General features: G+C 43.4%; 2 protein-coding genes across 3 annotated transcripts; both read right to left on the bottom strand.

Annotated features, from left to right (window-relative positions):
- LOC311146028 (uncharacterized protein) lies at positions 1–6,281 on the bottom strand. Its single transcript, XM_084182469.1, has 9 exons — positions 6,097–6,281; positions 5,453–5,524; positions 5,288–5,365; positions 4,529–4,604; positions 4,344–4,438; positions 4,158–4,233; positions 2,338–2,493; positions 2,015–2,153; positions 1–1,893 (listed from the first exon to the last, which is right to left on the bottom strand). The coding sequence occupies exons 1-9, from the start codon at positions 6,207–6,209 to the stop codon at positions 617–619; spliced, it is 2,082 nt and encodes a 693-aa protein (XP_084038595.1). The 5' UTR covers positions 6,210–6,281; the 3' UTR covers positions 1–616.
- Positions 6,282–10,146: 3,865 nt separating this feature from the next.
- LOC311146097 (gem-associated protein 2-like) lies at positions 10,147–14,313 on the bottom strand. Of its 2 annotated transcripts, none has more exons than XM_084182565.1 (10): positions 13,992–14,313; positions 13,807–13,891; positions 11,907–11,996; positions 11,762–11,821; positions 11,560–11,673; positions 11,404–11,448; positions 11,211–11,279; positions 11,024–11,134; positions 10,785–10,843; positions 10,147–10,703 (listed from the first exon to the last, which is right to left on the bottom strand). In XM_084182565.1, exons 1-10 carry the CDS (start codon positions 14,117–14,119, stop codon positions 10,664–10,666), a joined length of 801 nt encoding a protein of 266 aa, XP_084038691.1. In that variant the 5' UTR covers positions 14,120–14,313; the 3' UTR covers positions 10,147–10,663. The 2 variants fall into 2 exon arrangements, with proteins under 2 accessions (XP_084038691.1, XP_084038692.1); XM_084182566.1 differs by having other exon boundaries at positions 14,001–14,313.
- Between the last annotated feature and the right edge of the window lie 62 nt (positions 14,314–14,375).

Here is a 14,375-nt window from a genome sequence, read left to right as displayed (position 1 = left end):
TCAAAAAGTAATCTCCAGTTTATTTTTATTGAAGATGCTTAGGTTTCATTTGGACAAAAAAAGAATAACATTACTTTCCAAAACAAGTGTCTTGCACAACGCAGAGCTAGACATTGTGCATGGTCAGACTGGCTTTATATGGATCAAAAAGCTGTAAGTTACAAGTGTTCAACATTACACAACTGAAAATGCACAACTACTACCTTCTACCATTACAACACTGGATTCAGAGAATACACCAGTATGCAACACACCCTCTTCTCATTGCTCCTATGCTTTAGAACAATTAAAGACCACATTTATGGGGGAGAAAATGTCAACTTGATTCATCAATTACAGTAAAAGCAGGCAATAGAAAAGTCTAATAAAATAAAAATCGAGGTAAAAGAAGTCCAGAAACCGGAGCGGCAGGACTACGACAAAACTGACTGGTGACTAGAGAAAAAGCTTTGATGATTAAAAACCCACATTGTGCCAAGAAAATACACTAAGGCAGTTTAGCTTCTCTTCTGGAGAATTGCATTAAAGGAAATCAACAACATCTCAGTTTTGAAAATGTATTTATCAAAAGTAGAAATAAAACTAAGCATGACATGACAGCAGAACTAACTCAACTTTAACGCCTTTTTTCCTTCCTATCTGACTTGCGATCCCGGTCACCGCGAGAAGGCCTCTTCCCTGACCGGCTGCCTTCAGAGGTGGTCCTCTTCCTGTCAGACTTGGAGCCCTTATCTTTGGAACCTTTAGATTCCCGACCACTGCCCTTGGACGACTTGTGGCTCCTCTCAACTACTGCCTTCTTCCTCTCCCGGTCTCTCTCGGACGGCCTCCTACGCTTCTTGTCCTTCTTCCCCCGGCTGCGACTCCTGCTAGAGGAGCTGGAGGAGGAGCTGCCACTGGAGGAGCTGCTCATGCTGGAGGAGCCACTAGAGGACGAGCCGGAGCTCCCGCTGGACGAGGAGCCGGAGGAGCTGCTAGATGAGCTACTGCTGCTTCTGCCACCACCACCTCCCTTCTTGTCCTTTGACTTTTTACGTCCCCTGCTGGCTTCCTCGCTCGGCGGCACCTGTTCCTTGGGAGCCGCATCATCCTGGGCCTGGGCGGGCTGGGCATCAGTGGTCTGCTTTATGGCACCTTGATCAGCCTCTTGGCTCTGCTTTGTTGTGAGCAGCTCTGGCTCCGTTCCAGCATCCAGCAGGGGGATCTGAACCTCAGGGGCCATAGATGCTACATCAGAGACTTCCACACTAGGGTTGGGCTCTGAGAGCAGGGGTGTGGCCACTTCTGTACGTGCCTCATCTTCGGTTGGTTGCATTTCAATGCTCTTCTCCTGGTTGTCTGACACAGCTGTGGGGTCCTGATCGTGAAGGGGCTCCTTTTCCTTTTCTACCTTAACCAGTTGCTGCTCTTCTACTCCCTTCTCATTACCTACCTCCACTGGACTATCCTCCATCTTCTGATCCCCATCCCTGGCCTGCCCCTCAGCCTCCCTCACTACTGCAGTACCCTCCATCTGCTCCACCTCTCTGAACTCCACTATTCTAGTGTCTTGACTGTCTTCCTCAGCCTCTTCCATCTCATCTGCTTTAGTCCCCCCCTTCTTAGACTCCTGCTCCCCGACTTTCTCTACTGGCTTTTTCTTTCTGTCCTCCTTACGCTCAACCCCCTCTTCCTTCTTTTCCTCCTCTATTGTTGCCTCGTCTTCCTCCTCCATCTCCACATCAAACCGGTTACCTGTCACTTTGACTACCTGACCCGTGGGCTTACCCTCCTCTCGATCTTCTTTCTTCAGGTCCTTACCCAGAGCGTTGTCCTTCTGAGACTGGCGCCGAGGCCGAGCCTCCATCTTATTCAGATGCTCAGCAAATGCCTCACGTCTCTCCTCAAACATAACTGGAAAAAGTGATCAAATAAAACAGATTCAGTAACACCACAATGCACACCAAGGATAGGAAGTGTATTATGGCTACTTGTTGGAGGGCAGAAGAATTTGGCTAATTGCACAATTGCTTACCATTCATTTTTTTCTGAGACTCATCTAAGAGCTTCTGAGTGGCTGAGCACATCCTCCCAGGGAGAAAGAAGATGGGCGGCTTGGTCTTTGTGCGGATGTACTTGACAATTTTTGTGTTGTGCACATTCCACTCCTCTTGCTAGAATACAAAAATGTGAATGAGCATGCAATCTTCCCATCTACATATGGGGGAAACTGTCACACACAAGGGTTTCATTTCACCTCAGTGCAATGTTATTACAGGTTAAACATTTGTTTTTTTTTGGCACCAGCACAACCAATGAGGTTGAATATTGCTTTAAAGTTTCAAAAAAGGTCCTTACCAACTGAGCAAGCTCCACTTTCTGTTCCAACAGTCTCAGCTCTGTCTGTTTGGCACGCCTCTCCTCAAAGAGCTCTCGCCTTTCACCCTCTACTTTTTTGCGCTCTTGTTCAGCTTGAACTTCCAATTTTTGTTCAATCTCAATCCGTTTCTTTTGCTGAGAAGAGATACTTTTTTTATATACACATACGTATATACATACACTACCGTTCAAAAGTTTGGGGTCACTTAGAAATGTCCTTGTTTTCCAGGAAAACATACATGAAATTAGTTTGAATAGGAAATGTAGTCATTGACAAGGTTAGAAATAATGATTTTTAATTGAAATAATGGCACTTCTTACATACCATACGGTCAAGCTGCTCCCACAACAGCTCAATAGGGCTGAGATCCAGTGACTGTGCTGGCCACTCCATTATAGACAGAATACCAGCTGACTGCTTGTTCCCTAAATAGTTATTGCATAGTTTGGAGCTGTGCTTTGGGTCATTGACCTGTTGTAGGAGGAAATTGGCTCCAATCAAGCGCCGTCCACAGGGTATGGCATGGCGTTGCAAAATGGAGTGATAGCCTTCCTTCTTCAAGATCCCTTTTACCCTGTACAAATCTCCCACTTTACCAACACCAAAGCACCCTCAGACCATCACATTGCCTCCACCATACTTGACAGATGGCATCAAACATTCCTCCAGCATCTTTTCATTTGGTCTGCGTCTCACAAATGTTATTTGTGATCCGAACACCTCAAACTTAGATTTGTCTGTCCATAACACTTTTTTCCAATCTTCCTCTGTCCAGTGTCTGTTCTTTTGCCCATCTTAATATTTTATTGGCCAGTCTGAGATATGGATTTTTCTTTGCAACTCTGCCTAGAAGGTCAGCATCCCGGAGTCGCCTCTTCACTGTTGATGTTGAGACTGGTGTTTTGCGGGTACTATTTAATGAAGCTGCCAGTTGAGGACCTGTGAGGCGTCCGTTTCTCAAACTAGACACTAATGTATTTGTCCTCTTGCTCAGTTGTGCACCGGGGCCTCCCACTCCTCTTTCTATTCTGGTTAGAGCTAGTTTGCGCTGTTCTGTGAAGGGAGTAGTACACAGCGTTGTACGAGATCTTCAGTTTCTTGGCAATTTCTCGCATGGAATAGCCTTCAGAACAAGAATAGGCTGACGCGTTTCAGAAGAAAGTTCTTTGTTTCTGGCCATTTTGAGCCTGTAATCGAACCCACAATTGCTGATGCTCCAGATACTCAACTAGTCTCAAGGCGGCCAGTTTTATTGCTTCTTTAATCAGCACAACAGATTTCAGCTGTGCTAACATTATTGCAAAAGGGTTTTCTAATGATCAATTAGCCTTTTAAAATGATAAACTTGGATTAGCAAACACAATGTGACATTGGAACACAGGACTGATGGTTGCTGATAATGGCCCTCTGTACACCTATGTAGATATTCCATAAAAAATCTGCCATTTCCAGCTACAATAGCCATTTACAACATTAACAACGTCTACACTGTATTTCTGATCAATTTGATGTTATTTTAATGGACAAAAACATTGCTTTTCTTTCTAAAACAAGGAAATTTCTAAGTGACCCCAAACTTTTGAACGGTAGTGTACATACATACACACACAATTTCCCATTGGCAAATATTCCAAACTATAGCCTAACGGCTGGAATTATTTTCACCAAGCTAGCTCGAAGGCTAATTCTGTAAGGCGACTTTTACATTTTAGTCATTTAGCACATTTTTCATACTTTTCATGCATTTGCTGTATTAGAGCACTAGTTCACCAGTGTTAAAGTAAAGGGATATTCCTACCCTATCCGTTGCCACATTAGATTCCTGCTTGAATTTCTGTAATGTTCCCATCAACAGGCCAAACATGCGTCGATTCCTATAGGGAAAAAGGACAAAACAAACACAATGAATAACATTTACATGATTTCGTGGAGATAAACAAACTAAAGACCATTATTTCCCTACACATGTATAATTACATGTTACCTTTGTTTTCCCCTCTCATCCATGGTCTGATCCTGGATAAGGTCTCGACGCGTACGCTCCTTGGAGGTAGCTACTACTGATGACTGCAACACTGGCTGTGTTTGGACAAAGGCAAGTGGAGAGTTGCTTTTAAAACATTGAGGCAAAACATTCATTCAGACATTGAGTGTATAATGATGGTCTACCTTTTTGACATCGTCATCATCCTCAGCGTCGCTGTCATGGCGTGAATCTCTCCTCCCTCGCTGGTCACCGGCCAGCCTATACAGACACGAGGAACAAATATGTTATTTACCGGCCACATCAAATAGAAACCCATTTGAATGCCACCAGGTGTAGCGCAATGCCTTTTTAGGAGTGCCCACTGCCGATTCATTTACACCATATGGAAGTGACTGCAATAATTATGCAACAAATAATGACAGCCTACCAAGTGAACGTTGGGTTCTTGCACAATACACGTCTCCCTCTGTCTATCTGGCATGTCAATATCCTTGGTGTCGATTTATTAGTTTCACTTGTCTGTGCAGCCATCCTGTGTACGGTAACTAGTAGCTAGCTGATTTGCAGTGGTTTTAGAATTGTTTTGCTAACTACTCAACCAGACAGAGGTTGAGGGATGCAAAAATTACTTAATCTCCTTAGAGGACTTATGAGATTTCTGTAAATTGTCTTTTAGGGATATTAATCTAGCAAGATGTCCTAAAACACTGCGAGCCAGTACCAGTTGATAAATTGTTGCAAGCGAGAGCGCAAGCTCAAGACAGTGGACAGGCAGAGTATGGAGATTATGCAATTGAAAGAAAACCTGACCCAACCTCCCTGCATAGCCAGTGTGATTTATAAAGGATATTTACTTTTAATAATGATATGTTCTGACAATGTCATGTTTTAATTTGCCTACTCTCCTCTGGAAATGGGCCAGATCTCTAGATTACTCTTACCTCAGGAGGGCCCCTTCAATATCCCTCTGTTTCACTGGGGGTCCTCCCGGTCCACCGCCGATGTCGGAGAGTCCACGTCTGCAGACAAATATAACATAAAGCTCAAAGACATACAAACATCACACATACTGTTGGAGAGAAAGCCTAATAGGACATTTGTTTTACCTCAACAAGTTGATTCCTCGCCCCCTACCTCCTCCAACACCTGGGATGGTTGGCCGTCTAACTTGGCCCGGTCTGTAAGGAAAGCAGAGAAATGACATACATTTAGCTGTAACGTTAACATAGATCGACCAGAGCTAGTTGTAACTAATTGTTTTTAGAAAAACGTAGCTAACGTTACATAGGTGGGTGTAAATCCAGTAAGAATAAAGAAAAGCAAACATAAATCAATGTGGCATAGCTAACTACTTCAAGAAACGTTAGTTTCTCTGACTAGCCTGGACATGAAACTGAATCGAAACTAGCCAGCCAAACGTCACTGGCAAGCAGACGGAGTAGCTAGCCAACTCGCTAACTTTATCAGTTTAACAATAATGAATGGACATAGCTAAGTAAAAACACTAACGTTAGTTACCTAACTCTAGTTATTGCATAAGTATTTGTACTTGCAGCTAGCTAGCCAACTAGCACAAGGCCGATTCATTCAACAGCACAGGCACGCGGCTAGCTGGTTATGCACGAGAATGGGAGATTCCATTTTTGTCGTGGGATTGGTATTTGTAGCTATTCAGCATAGTTAGCTAGAGGACGAACGAATGCTGACATTTTTTATACAATTTACGTTTTAAAATGCTTTTTTGTCATACCTCAATTCATTAGGATCCCGACCAGTTAATTTACGAATATTATCGTCTACATTTTTCAAACTCTCTTTAGCTTTCTCAAGCTGGGCTTGCAAAGATCCCACTGCCACCGCCATCTTAGCTACAGTAAGTAGCTTTCTTCACGGGCACGTCAGTCAAGTGTTCGTCGCTCTTCGCAAAGCATCACTGGGTGATAAGCGCGTTTCACTACCTTGATTAACAACTCAAAAGCCCAATCGGCAACTTCGTTATCTAAATGCACACGCCCATAAATTGTTAAACATTCTCTAGTCAAGACGTCCAGTAATTTGTTGATCAATGAATGATTCTGATAATGACAAATAATTAAAGTAATTTGGTTGTTTTGGTCCTAGATTTACACCACAGAAAAGTGGAGCCTAAAATATCTGGTAACAGTCAATAAAACACTCCTTCAGAATAAATGATTATTTTTTTTCACCTTTATTTAACCAGGTAAGCGAGAACAAGTTCTCATTTACAACTGCGACCTGGCCAAGATAAAGCAAAGCAGTGCGATAAAAACAACAACACAGAGTTACATATGGGGTAAACAAAACATAAAGTCAAAAATACAACAGAAAAAAAATATATACAGTGTGTGCGAATGTAGTAAGTTATGGAAGTAAGGCAATAAATAGGCCATAGTGCAAAATAGTTACAATTTCGTATTAACACTGGAATGATAGATGTGCAAAAGATGATGTGCAGGTGCAAATTAGCAAAATAAATAACAATATGGGGATGAGGTAGTTGGGTGGGCTAATTTCAGAATGGCAGTGTACAGGTGCAGTGATCAGTAAGCTGCTCTGACAACTGACGCTTGAAGTTAGTGAGGGAGATAAGAGTCTCCAGCTTCAGAGATTTTTGCAGTTCGTTCCAGTCATTAGCAGCAGAGAACTGTAAGGAATGGCGGCCAAATGAGGTGTTGGCTTTGGGGATGACCAGTGAGATATACCTGCTGGAGCGCAAACTACGGGTGGGTGATGCTATGGTGACCAGTGAGCTAAGATAAGGCGGGGATTTGCCTAGCAGTGATTTATAGATGACCTGGAGCCAGAACAAATATGTAGTGAGGGCCAGCAAACAAGAGCGTACAGGTCACAATGGTGTGTAGTATATGGGGCTTTGGTGACAAAACGGATGGCACTGTGATAGACTACATCCAATTTGCTGAGTAGAGTGTTGGAGGCTATTTTGTAAATGACATCGCCGAAGTCAAGGATCGGTAGGATAGTCAGTTTTACGAGGGCAACATGAGTGAAGGAGGCTTTGTTGCGAAATAGGAAGCCAATTCTAGATCTAACATTTGGATGGAGACGCTTAATGTGAGTCTGGAAGGAGATGTAGTATCTGAACAGTTTATAATTTTGGCTGACGTTTGCAAATGGTGTTAGATGAACTTAACTTTGCCTTGCTGAAACATCTGGAAAGCATTACTATAGGGGCCCCCCGAAACAGAGGAGACTTGGATATGTGGAAGCCAGGGATTGGTCTATTCAAAACACCCATATTATGTTACATAGGATAAATACCATGTTTGAACAAAGGACTGGGAGAATAATCATTTTTAGATTGGGTTAGTTGTTCTCCGGATTTTTGCAGAAATCTGTAAATTGACGCTGGAACCTTTGCTATAATAAACCTTTATAATCAAGTACAGTGTTAGCGGATTCCTTGTCTACACAGCATATCAGCATCGTTGTCTCGACACCACAGAGAGTTTACAGTCTAACCAGACACCTAGGTATTTGTAGTTGTCCACATACTCTAGGTCAGACCCGCCGAGAGTAGTGATTCTAGTCGGGTGGGCAGGTGCAAGCAGCGTTCGGTTGAAGAGCATGCTTTTAGTTTTACTAGGTTTTAAGAGCAGTTGGAGGCTACGGAAGGAGTGTTGTATGGCGTTGAAGCTAGTTTGGAGGTTTTTTAACAGTGTCCAATGAAGGGCCAGATGTATACAAAATGGTGTCGTCCTCAGAGGTGGATCCGAGCGTCACCAGCAGCAAGAGCGACATCATTGATATACACAGAGAATAGAGTCAGCCCGAGATTTGAACCCTGTGGCACCCCTATAGAGACTGCCAGAGGTCCAGACAACAGGCCCTCCGATTTTACACATTGAACTCTATCTGAGAAGTAGTTGGTGAACCAGGCGAGGCAGTCATTTGAGAAACCAAGGCTATTTAGTCTGCCAATAAGAATGCGGTGGTTGACAGAGTCGAAAGCCTTGGCCAGGTCGATGAAGATGGCTGCGCAGTACTGTCTTTTATCGATCGCGGTTATAATATCGTTTAGGACCTTGAGCGTGGCTGAGGGGCACCCATGACGAGCTCGGAAACCGGATTGCATAGCGGAGAAGGTACGGTGGGATTCGAAATGGTCGGTGATCTGTTTGTTAACTTGGCTTTCAAATACTTTCGAAAGGCAGGGCAGGATGGATATAGGTCTGTAACAGTTTGGATCTAGAGTGTCACCCCCTTTAAAGAGGGGGATGACCGCGGCAGCTTTCCAATCTCTGGGGATCTCAGACGTTACGAAAGAGAGGTTGAACAGGCTAATAATAAGGGTTGCAACAATTTCGGCTGCTAATTTTAGAAAAAAAGGGTCCAGATTGTCTAGCCCAGCTGATTTGTAGGGGTTTCAGCTCTTTCAAATCATCAGCTGTCTGAATTTGTGTGAAGGAGAAGCGGGGGGGGGGCATGGTCCTCTGTAGCTCAATTGGTAGAGAATGGCGCTTGTAACGCCAGGGTAGTGGGTTCGATCCCCAGGACCACCCATACGTAAAAATGTATGCACACATGACTGTAAGTCGCTTTGGATAAAAGCGTCTGCTAAATGGCATATTATATTATTATAATAAGTTGCAGCGGAGGGTGCAGAGCTGGTGGCAGCCAGGTGGAAAGCATGGCCAGCCGTAGCAAAATGCTTGTTGAAATTCTCGATTATTGTAGATGTATCGGTGGTGACAGTGTTTCCTAGCCTCAGTGCAGTGGGCAGTTGGGAGGAGGTGCTCTTATTCTCCATGGACTTTAGTGTCCCAAAACTTTTTGGAGTTAGTGCTACAGGATGCAAATTTCTGTTTGAAAAAGCTAGCCTTTGCTTTCCTAACTGACTGTGTATATTGGTTCCTGACTTCCCTGAAAAGTTGCATATCGCGGGGGCTGTTCGATGCTAATGCAGTACGCCACAGGATGTTTTTGTGCTGGTCAAGGGCAGTCAAGTCTGAGGAGAACCAGGGGCTATATCTGTTCTTAGTTCTGCATTTTTTGAATGGGGCATGCTTATTTAAGATTGAGAGGAAAGCACTTTTAAAGAACAACCAGGCATCCTCTACTGACGGAATGAGGTCAATATCCATCCAGGATACCTGGGCCACGTCAATTAGAAAGGCCTGCTCGCTAAAGTGTTTTAGGGAGCGTTTGACAGTGATGAGGGGTGGTCGTTTGACCGTGGACCCATTATGGACGCAGGCAATAAGGCAGTGATCGCTGAGATCCTGGTTGAAGACAGCAGAGGTGTATTTAGAGGGTACATTTGTGAGGACGATATCTATGAGGGTGCCCATGTTTACAGATTTAGGGTTGTACCTGGTAGGTTAGTTGATCATTTGTGAGAGATTGAGGGCATCTAGTTTAGATTGTAGGTTGGCTGGAGTGTGAAGCATATCCCAGTTTAGGTCACCAAGCAGTACGAACTCTGAGGATAGATGGGGGGCAATCAGTTCACATATGGTGTCCAGGGCACAGCTCAGGGCTGAGGGGGGTCTGTAGCAAGCGGCAACAGTGAGAGACTTATTTCTGGAAAGGTGGATTTTTAGAAGTAGAAGCTCAAACTGTTTGGGCACAGACCTGGATAGTATGATAGAGCTCTGCAGGCTATCTCTACAGTAGATTGCAACCCCACCCCCTTTGGCAGTTCTATCGAGACTCTATCGGGATTCAGAGACTGCTAGAACATCAGGGTTGGCGGAGTGTGCTAACGCAGTGAATAACTAAAATTTAGGGAGGAGGCTTCGGATGTTAACGTGCAAGAAACCGATGTCCGATGTCTTTATGGCATACAGTTTTTCTTGATGGTACATAGCAGTGGTGGGCATGTAGAGTTGGAAGCCACAACAATCGTGGACGCAAATTTTTTATTTCATTCCTGAAATAGCAGAAGGTGAACACAATCTATAATAGAATAAAATCAACTGTCCAATTGCACCAGAGCAGCAGGTTGCCTAGCAGTCTAGAGCTTTGGGCTAGTAACCGAAAGTCGCTGGTTTGAATCCTGAGCAGACTAGGTAAAGAAATATGCCAATGTACCCTTGAGCAAGGTACTTGACCCTAATTGCTCCTGTAAGTCGGTTAAGAGTGTCTGCTAAATGACAAATGTAAATTTATTGGGTCTAATGTTCTCCAGAAGACTCAATAGTTGCTTTATCTAAATGCTTCAAATCGCCACAGTACAACTCCCTGTGGATCCTAAATCTGAGCATGGAGATGGGTTCATAGAGCTACAGTTCATGGGGTGATGAGTTTCAGCCTCATCGTAGATTTCATCAACCCGTTTAGTCCTCCTTATCGGCCAAGTCGTTTTGATCGAAGTACCTATGTAAAAAAACAACAACATGAGCAATCAAATGACATGGTTTCCTGGCTGTGAGTGTTTGTGAAGTCAAATAAACTTACCTTGCAACAAGGCAGATCATCAAGTTGAGAGGAGACAAACTTTCATCTTCCTGGCGTTCCTGTAATGGGAAAGAAAACAAACAAAATAATGACTATAATACTCTGTTCATCATGATCAAACATTATCATGCAAACATTTGAGCATCTAATGTAGTAACATTTAAATTCTCTCCATAAGGAAGTTGGTTTGCAACCTCTCATCTCAACATCCATTAATACAAGCCACTATATCACCCTACCAGATTGGCCCGCACTTCAGAACTCCGTCTGGCCAGCTGTCTTATTAGAGAATGTGCTTCAGGGAGGAGAGGTTTCTCAAGGCAAGCCAGTAGTGCATACTGCCATCTTCCCTAGAGAAGTTGAGCACATATTAGCCATGAAAGCATAAAAATGCACAAACTGTGTTGATACTGAAACTGAACTTACTAACTGTGGGACAAACTCTCTCTCTTCAAACCAGTTGATCAAGTACTCCAAAACTGCAGAGACTGTGGCCTAGTAGGGAAGAATAATTTAGTTGTGTCAAACACGAGTATCATCATTGAGGTAATGAAAGAAAGCATAAATTGATGAGAAATTAGTGTAGTAAGTATCATGCCAATGCTGTGAAAACACTCACCTGATTTAACCTGCTCACTATGCTAAGGAAAGGTGGAAAACCAACCTGGTGAAACAGATGGGTAAATGTCAGACATGATTAATGGCAAAATCTTTACACAAAAATCTTACATGATGCCTCACTTAGATATTTCCTCTATGGTCTATATACAGTTACCTTTACATAATCAAGGCCTGGATCTTCACTACCAGGGTCAGTGGGAGGAGAGTTCAGATAAACATTTTCACCCAGGCAGAACTTTTTCCACTGTTCCTCTGAGTCCTGTTTTGGCTGGAGATAGACAGAACACATGCTTAAAGGTTGTTGTATTTTACAATTCACTTTTACCAACAACAAAAAATCATAATCTCATACTTACCATTAACACATTGTCATCTAAAGCTTGACCACTCCAGTGTTGTCTGTGCTTACTGATACTCTGCAAGCAGTAAAACATTATCAGAAAAATTCACTTCAAAACAAAGTGACAAACAACTCGAAAGGGTAGTGAAATCTATAATTACCCGTCTTATTTCTGAGAAGTTGCTGACTTGCTGTCGCTGCCATTTTAAACTCGGTGAAAATCCTTGTGGAGCAGCTTGGCAACCCGTGAGCTACCAAATAGAAGATTTGACAGGTTTAACAGCGGTCGGCATCCAATTTGTTGCATTACCACCACCTACTAGACTGGAGTACAACTCCCTTATATTTTGCTTGAAAAATAAAGAAATACCCTACCATCTAACGCTACACTCACAAATTCAAAAATATCATTAATAATTAACACCACCCTACTCCACTATTTAAATATATTCATTCCTACCTCATGCCCTCAAACTGAAATGAAGGAACATCACCACTTAACACTCCCTGTAACTCTTCTGATGTCAAGTCTCGCACACCCAAATACCTCTCTGCAGCTGCCACCACAACCTCAATTTTCTTAGACTTACGTTCCATCCCTGCAGTACAATTAATAACCATTATTATAAATGCTAAAAATCCAATCTTACTGAAACATATATCACTTGTTGGCCTATCCCTCTGTACTGGTACATACCTACTACTCTCACCACTCCTCCCCCTTGACCCATCTTCCTCTACTTTCTTCACTGTCTCAGCATATGACAACTTCTTGACTACTCTTACCCTGGAAACCTCAACCTGCCTCTCTCGCACGGGACATTTCTGATCCCCAGCCCCATGGGCACCCCTACAATTAGCACATACCACTACTTTCCCCATTGCTACACATTCCTTTGTCTCATGCCCTTCTGCACACTTCTCACACCTTGGAACCTCCCTCCTACACACTGCTGCCACATGCCCATAAGTTTGACACCTGTAACATCGTAATGTATTCGGCACATAAACTCGTACAGGATAACTTATATATCCTAACTTCACTTTGTCAGGCAAAGACTCAACTTCAAAACTCTAAAGAACAGACAATGACTATTCTGTTTCCCCACTCTCGCCACCCTGTTTGCGTCGCACCAAACGACGAGCATCACAAACACCGGGAATCTTCCCCTTCAGTTTGTCAACTTTTACATTTACTGTTACCCCAGTAATCACTCCTTTCAATGGCGCCCTTTTCTTGAGAGCGAAACAATTCACAATTATTTCCCCCATTTGTTTAACTCTGAGCGCCTTCTCCCACTGACCAACAGAAACACAAACAATTATCACCAGACCACTTCTGGTAACACTCACCGATTCGACTATACCCAACTCTTTTTTCACCCATCCTGAAACCACAAATGAATCAGCCAAAAGGCAAGGGTCCACTTTTTCCAAAAACGTAACTGCTACTGTCACAGACTCATCTTTATCCTGACCCTCTGTGCAAGCCTCGGGCTCCGAGTACTTCACCACACCTACCACCGCCTATACTTCACCCTCATTCACTTCCATTTCTCCTCCTATCTCCAGCTCACTTTGCTTACATTTCCTACCATTCTTCTTTAACAAACCTTCTCCCTTTTTTCCGCCATTTTTTACCGACTCAAGCTCACAATCTTCCTCCCTCTCTTAGACCTCCTCTGCATCTCTTTTCCCCTCCATTCCTCCTCCGTCATCCATGTATACGTCTCCTTATGATAATACTGCACTTCTCCTGACAGACATCTGTTTCTTGCTTTCTGAAGGGACTCCATTTACGAGGCGCTCCCCCTTCACGCCCATCGGCCAGCTTTTCCGTGCCGTCTACGCTAAAGTCAACTGTAGTTCTTTGTATTGAACAGCTAAAGATAGTTTACTTGCTAGCTTTGTCCGTGTATCTAGCCAGTTCTTTCCTTCACCTGTTTCAACCTTTCTGAAAACTCCATCCATACAGACAGACTCTCTCTCGCTCTCCCCTTTATACATCAAGACTGAAGGCTACATTTAATTTGTGGCAGTGGCGCCTGTGGTGAAACTTACCGACACGTTCACTGTCTGTTTCCTTCTCAATTTCTTTGGATCAATCTTCGCCACCACAACATCTGGACAGAGAGACGCTTCTAATCTGAAAATGAGAAAGGCAGTGTTGTTTTTACTTACATGAATGCGTGTTTCCTGATCATATGCGTGAAAAATATCAAAAGACAGAGCTATGAGGGACTTACTGAACCTGCCTCAGATATTCCTGGGGATTTCTTGGAGGCTCGTTCAGATTTAAGTCTTCCCCAGTGTCAGTGCCGCATGTTTCCACAGGCAGAAGCCTGGGCATCAGTTCCTCCACGTCAGATTTCATGCTGATGCTGCAAACTATATGCTCAGTGTCAGACTGATTTAATGTTAGATTAACATGCAACCAATGACCGTAGCATTTACTATTGTACTTATTAAAATATCACATTATAAAGGTTTTATAAAGGTTTTGTTGGATAACGACACAAGTCTCACGTCAAAACAAACTTTGGCGCCATCTTGTTCGACGTGCGAATCAATCATGACACGCATAGAATGCGCCCGTTGTCATGGCGATTTAAAGAAAACGCTGCACGTAT

The sequence above is a fragment of the Coregonus lavaretus genome (genome assembly GCF_964263955.1).
Source record: "Coregonus lavaretus genome assembly, chromosome: 18".
NCBI lineage: Eukaryota > Metazoa > Chordata > Actinopteri > Salmoniformes > Salmonidae > Coregonus > Coregonus lavaretus.
This window is presented reverse-complemented; position numbering and strand designations above follow the sequence as displayed.

Excerpts from the sequence above, each read along its gene's own strand:
- LOC311146028 (XM_084182469.1), bottom strand. The coding sequence starts at position 6,209 with ATGGCGGTGGCAGTGGGATCTTTGCAAGCCCAGCTTGAGAAAGCTAAA. Across the intron at positions 5,525-6,096 it reads CGGGATCCTAATGAATTGAG|ACCGGGCCAAGTTAGACGGC; the intron begins GTATGACAAAAA and ends CTTTCCTTACAG. Across the intron at positions 4,605-5,287 it reads ATTGAAGGGGCCCTCCTGAG|GCTGGCCGGTGACCAGCGAG; the intron begins GTAAGAGTAATC and ends GTGTCTGTATAG.
- LOC311146097 (XM_084182565.1), bottom strand. The coding sequence starts at position 14,119 with ATGAAATCTGACGTGGAGGAACTGATGCCCAGGCTTCTGCCTGTGGAA. Across the intron at positions 13,892-13,991 it reads GAATATCTGAGGCAGGTTCA|ATTAGAAGCGTCTCTCTGTC; the intron begins GTAAGTCCCTCA and ends TCTCATTTTCAG. Across the intron at positions 11,997-13,806 it reads AACAGACAGTGAACGTGTCG|CTCACGGGTTGCCAAGCTGC; the intron begins GTAAGTTTCACC and ends TCTATTTGGTAG.